Source organism: Armigeres subalbatus, chromosome 2, assembly GCF_024139115.2.
Source record: "Armigeres subalbatus isolate Guangzhou_Male chromosome 2, GZ_Asu_2, whole genome shotgun sequence".
Taxonomy (NCBI): Eukaryota; Metazoa; Arthropoda; class Insecta; order Diptera; family Culicidae; genus Armigeres; species Armigeres subalbatus.
Window position 1 is genome coordinate 120,527,836 of NC_085140.1, and position 6,632 is coordinate 120,534,467.

The 6,632-nt window shown below is 40.2% G+C and overlaps 1 protein-coding gene across 1 annotated transcript; it reads right to left on the reverse strand.

The window, feature by feature from the left end:
- Window positions 1–1,757: 1,757 nt before the first annotated feature.
- On the reverse strand, window positions 1,758–5,628 carry LOC134210746 (uncharacterized). Its single transcript, XM_062686994.1, has 3 exons — window positions 5,479–5,628; window positions 5,040–5,302; window positions 1,758–2,073 (listed from the first exon to the last, which is right to left on the reverse strand). Exons 2-3 carry the CDS (start codon window positions 5,294–5,296, stop codon window positions 1,827–1,829), a joined length of 504 nt encoding a protein of 167 aa, XP_062542978.1. The 5' UTR covers window positions 5,297–5,302; window positions 5,479–5,628; the 3' UTR covers window positions 1,758–1,826.
- Between the last annotated feature and the right edge of the window lie 1,004 nt (window positions 5,629–6,632).

A 6,632-nucleotide genomic window follows, 5' to 3' on the forward strand; every position in this document is an offset into this window, starting at 1 on the left:
AGGAGGAGTTACATGGGAATTTCTGAATTATTTTCTGGTGAAAGTTCTGGGAAAGGAGGCGTGGAAAGATTCTTTGAGGAACTTGTTGAGGAATTCCTGAAGAAACTTAAGGAAGAATTTTTGGAGGAACATCCGGATAAGTTCCGGAAAATTTCTAATGCACGAAATTGATTCACGCCGTGTAAATCACGAGCGGCATGACGCTGCCACACGGATTTCCGGATAGACTGACACGGTTGATCAAAGCGACGATGGATCGGGTGATGTGCGTAGTTCGGGGGGAAGCCTACATCAGACTGAAGAGGGAAGCCAACCGGATCGGACTAGTCATCAACACCTCGAAGACGAAGTACATGATAGGAAGAGGTCCAAGAGAAGACAGTGTGAGCCACCCACCGCGAGTTTGCATCGGTGGTGACGAAATCGAGGTGGTAGAAGAATTTGTGTACTTGGGCTCACTGGTGACTGCCGAAAATGATACCAGCAGAGAAATTCGGAGACGCATAGTGGCTGGAAATCGTACGTACTTTGGACTCCACAAGACGCTTCGATCGAATAGAGTTCGCCGCCGTACCAAACTGACAATCTACAAAACGCTCATTAGACCGGTAGTCTTCTACGGACACGAGACCTGGACGATGCTCGTGGAGGACCAACGCGCATTGGGAGTTTTAGAAAGGAAAGTGCTGCGTACCATCTATGGTGGGGTGCAGATGGCGGACGGTACGTGGAGGAGGCGAATGAACCAAGAGTTGCATGAGCTGCTGGGAGAACCATCCATCGTTCACACCGCGAAAATCGGACGACTGCGGTGGGCTGGGCACGTAGCCAGAATGTCCGACAGTAACCCGGCCTTAGTCTGAATAAATAATAATAATAATGACGCTGCCACGCCACTGCCGCTGGCTGAAAATGATCTGGCACGCCACCGCCGATATGGGAATAGACCATAATTATTTATTATATCAAATAAATAAGTAACTGAAAAACATAACAAAATAAATAGAATGAAATAATTGTTCAACAAAAAATATCCTTTTTTTAGTATTTAACGCTGCTAATTTATTTCTCAAGAAAAATGTTGTCACCTACGAGTGGATAGATTGGAACTTAACTTACTGTAAACTGAATTAATCAATGAAACATCTTGTCGCAAATTTTTAAGAAACACTGTTCCCATGATGGATTTAATTTTTTCTTCGGGGGAATATTCTCTGGTCTATTAGGTGAATTAATAGATGGGGACGGGCTCTAACTGCAACTAACTTCCTAATAGATAAAATAATTCATAAACATAATAATTATTCAATTAAGTGGATAGCTGTTTTGCTTTCTAAGAAAATCGTCTATACATCCATACACATACAATTTCAATCATTGCTGATAATATTTTGAGAGAATGTTATCAGCTGTTTCAGATGTTCTTTAAATTATGTGCTATGTAAAACTGTCTAATATTTATGACACCCTGCTTTTTTAAAGTTCTGCAACTAAATTCGTTATAAGCTCACGGACTGTCGAGGTAAAATGTACGTACAATCGAGGGTACGTACTATCGAGGTATGCCTGTATGGACATTGAACTGATACCTGCTTTATTATTCGATATAATATCTCCTCAAAAAGTACGTTACTTACCTACATCTTTGAATTAGTATGCAGCACAGCCCTCCATCGATTGATGGCACATATCCATTCGACATTCCTCCATGGAATTTCTCTATACAAATTTCCTTAAACATTACACGCCATGATGCGTACCTTTGTACAACCGTATATTTCTAAACATCTTGCTTTAATTCACGAGCACAAAGTCCATATGCACCCTTACTTACCGGTAGTCCAGCCTCGTTCGCGTTCCTGGGTCAAGGTGAAATCGTACCTATTAGGATTGAGACCGCTGGTGGCGTGGTTTTTGATTTCGGGGAATAACTCATAATTGTTGTCGATCGAGTGCTTCTTCACGAGACCTGCAATGCTGAAGAATAGCCCAGCAACCAGACCGGTAACGACGTTGCGCTTCCAGGCACCGTACACACCACCGGAAGCAAAAGCACCGACTACATAGTTCCACCTAGAAATAATGGAGAAAAAATGTGGATAATTGACAGTAGAGATGCACCGAATATTCGGGCCGAATAATGGTGAAATTTTCATATTGCCGAATATCCGTTTCACCAAATATTAAATCGCGATATTCGGCCGAATAATGCCGAATATGCTAAATAAATTTAAAAAATTATTTAAAAAAAAATAGTTTACTGATTACGAAAACAAATGTTTGAATATTCTACTGTGTATTCTTGTAATGTCATCCCTCACAGGGTAAAGCCTAAAAAATAAGACCCCAGCTCCACTACTTTTATTTATTATCAGACTAAGGCCGGAGTGGCCTGTGCTGCATGTGTGTGTGCTGTGTTCTCCACGAGCATCGTCCAGGTCTCGTGTTCGTAGAGAACTACCGGTCTTATAAGCGTTTTGTAGATAGTCAGTTTGGTACGGCGGCGAACTCTATTCGATCGGAGCGTCTTACGGAGTCCAAAGTACGTACGATTTCCAGCCACTATGCGCCTCCGAATTTCTCTGCTGGTATCGTTGTCGGCGGTCACCAGTGAGCCCAAGTACACGAATTCTTCAACCACCTCGATTTCGTCACCACCGATAGAAACTCGTGGTGGGTGGCTTACATTGACCTCTCTTGAGCCTCTTCCTATCATGTACTTCGTCTTCGACGTGTTGATGACTAGTCCAATCCGTTTAGCTTCGCTTTTCAGTCTGATGTAGGCTGCCTCCATCCTCTCAAAGTTACGTGCCATGATATCAATGTCGTCGGCGTAACTGGACGGACTTCGTGAAAATCGTGCCACTCGTGTCAATCTCTGCCTTTCGTATTACTCCCTCCAAAGCGATGTTGAATAGCAGACACGAAAGACCATCACCTTGCCGTAACCCTCTACGCGTTTCGAAGGGACTCGAGAATGCCCCTGAAACTCGAACTACGCAAATCACCCGATCCATCGTCGCCTTGATCAACCGTATCCGTTTTCGTGCATTAGCTGCCATAGCTGGTCCCGATAGATGGTATCATATGCGGCTTTGAAGTCGATAAATAGATGATGTGTGGGCACGTTGTATTCGCGGTATTTCTGCAATACCTGACGTATGGCGAACACCTGGTCTGTGGTAGAGCGTTCACCCATAAATCCTGCCTGGTACTGCCCCACGAACTCTCTTGCAATTGGTGTTAGTCGGCGGCATAAAATTTGGGAGAGTACCTTGTAGGCGACATTCAGCAATGTGATTGCGCAGTAGTTGCTACAATCCAGCTTATCGCCCTTTTTGTAGATGGGACACACGACACCTTCCATCCACTCCTGCGGCAGAACCTCATCCTCCAGCTCCACTACATAGTTTGTGAATTATTTTTAATTCTTTGAATTAAATCTTTAAATTATTTATAGTGAAATTCAGTCGAGAGCAGGTGATAACACTACTCAGGTATACAAAAAAATAATTAAAAATGCTAATGAATCTGGTATTTCTGTCGTTTTTATTGATTATGGGTTTTCAAGACCCATATATCATCCGACATCCTTTTGCTCTTACCATTTAAATCGGCTTTCCCGATAAGGCAAACACAAATATAATTATTGTCGACTTTTTGGCTTGGTCGCAAACATATTCTGGTATTACGTGAAGCGTTCCAAATAAAGTAATTGCCGACATTTGATTTGCAGTCGTCTCAAAACCTATTTAGCTTTGGCCTAGCTTTGACACTTGATAAAAATGTCTTAATGTCAAAGTTCACACATTTTATTTTCATTGTATGAATCGTTATGTTTTAGAAATAAGACATTCTTCTCTTCGAAAACAATTAGTAGTCTATCAAAAGAAATCCTGCGTTGGATTTCTTAGGGGGTAAACATAATTATTTCCTTTATATTTATTTAATAAACCTACTGAAATTGGTATCAATTGAGCATGAGTGATTTTTCGGCCGAATAGGGCAGATTATTCGGCCGAACATTTGGCCGAATATTCGTTTCGCCGAATAACTAAAATTGAAATATTCGGTATTCGGCCGAACACCGAATACCACTATTCGGTGCATCTCTAATTGACAGTCCTTAATCTGTGTGATAATTACATATCGGGACTACTTTGCGATTTGGGCGTACATTATTTTGAAAAAAAAAAACATTGTTTCATCGATTTCGTATTGAATTACATTAAACAGTTAAGAAACATTGAAAAATTGGTGGCATTTGCCACTGCCTTGCAAGCGGGAAAACAGGCAACATCAAAAATACCAAAATATTTTTTTTTTAAATTTAGGTTTTACGTAAAACAAATCTAAACACGTTACATTTTTTAGTGAAGAGTCCTAGTCGGAATTTTTTGCACTTTTATTCTGGAACGCAAATTTGTCAAAAACCCCAAAAAACCAATCCTTCTTCCACTCGAAACTTACGATCTGTTCGTAAAAAAAAACTGAGCTCTTGTTAAGAAAAAGGCTGGTGTTGAAGCTCATGACATGAATCTCTATATAGACTAGACTTCTCGGGTACTTATTCAAAAGGACGTATGTGGTTTTGTAAACAAAGATTCAAACGTCGATTTGTCCAATCTGATAGCACTCCCACGCAAACCATCACCACAGACAGGTAGGGGAAGCCTTCGGCTACCTGTTAGTGTTGTCGTTTTGCGTGGGAGAGCCATCAGATTGGACAAATCGACGTGGGAATCTTTGTTTACAAAATAACATACGTCCTTTTGAATAAGTACCCGAGACTTGTATGATCGACGAATTTATGCCAATATTATTATCGTTCGTTGAACTGGCTAATACGTTTGTTAAATTGTTATATCGAAAGTCTACATAGTTTCGCAAAGAATAGATCCGAAAACATTGATTTAACAAAAAAATATCCGTTTTCCGAAAGTCTCCCCAATTCGTTGCTTTATAATACTCTTCCACGTATTTCAGGATAAGTGGAGACCCTGTCTCCTTCCAATTGAAAACACTTTGCTATTACTTACGTGTCATCCTTTCCGCGCAATTTTGTGGAAGCGTAGGCTCCAACAGTGAACGCCGAAGCCATCCCCATGAACGGACCAGTGAAGTAGACGTAACGAGCTAGCGATGGCATCACCCCTTTCGGTTTGGAAATCATCAGCACTTCGATCGAGGACCAACCGAGACCGGCAGCCAGGGCATATTTGTTGGTGGCCACCATCTTCTCCTGCAGGTTGACGCCTTCGGGGCTGTCATAATAGTTTGCCTTTATTAGACTCATTTTTGGCTGAAAATCAAAACCAAGTAAAAATGTCAGCAAAGCAATCACGAAAAGGAACTGTGATGTTTGTATTCTGTAAGCGTTGGTTTATCGGTTCTATTATAAAGTATTAGCTACAATTGTTGATTTTATATAAAATTACAAGAAATAGTACATATCAATATTTATTTGAAAAATCTGACCTGGAGCTAAGGAAAAGGCAATTTTACGTAACTTCACTAATGTTGTTTTGCCTGAAAGTTTTGACTGGCAGTGTTTGACAGTTTGCTCAGCTGATTTTGATGGTGGCTGCGTACTTTAAACGTCTGATAACACAGTCCCAGTGAGTATGAAGGCATATGGTTTGACTAAAAATTTGAGTGGCCACAATTGGGTTGTGTAAAGCAGAGACAATACAGAAAAAAAAATAGACATTTTGATTATTGGAGAAGAAATGTAGACCTTTCTGGTCAATTTTTTTATTCGCCCAATCGATTCTTTAATTTATTCAAGGGTAACTTTCCCAAAGAACCTATATTTTTTGCGCCTCTAACTAATTTTAAAAATTAAAACAAAGAATCGAAAAAGCGCTATTTTTCAAGATTGGCCTATTATTTGTCCGATTTTTAACGAACATTGGGTGAATTTTTCACGCCGGTTCACACGTGCAGCACTTTTTCGGTTTTTGTTTTCGATTTTCAAAAAATATGGGTTCTTTGGAAAAGTTGACCTTAAATAAGCCAAAGAATCGACTGAGACAATAAAACGCGATACAATTTTTGATGGGAAAGGTCAATTAATTTTTGATCTTGTGAATGAGATCCCTTTTAAGCAACGCTGCTGAAAAGTATTGTGCAAATAGATAGGATACGGAATCATCACGGAATGGTTCGGCTACTGAAATTTCATGAGCAGTACGGAGCTGACAAGTAGAGAAAATTTCGTAACGTTAATAACGCCTGCTGGGTTAATTAAATGGAGCTGTCACTCTTCCCTACGCAAAAATATTCCGTATGAAAAAGTGACATTTCTCCCATCCATACTGAATCATATTAAAATTTCGGGGTATACCACTATTTTATTAGAACCAGTGAAAAATGATTTTTTCTTCAGCAGCGTCAGGTCCTGGGAGCTGCGGACTCGGTCGATTCTAATTATCAAGATGTTTTGCTTGAAACCAGCAAATTTCCTTTCAGTGCTCAAAGTTCACGTTACTTGTATAATTACCTTTATAGACTTGAAATGTTTCCAGAAAATTGGGTTTTGTTGGAAATGAACTAGGATTAGTATGAGTTGATTAACAACTGTCATCCTAAACGTTGCTATGTATGACAGCTTACTTTGCAGATTTTTTGAC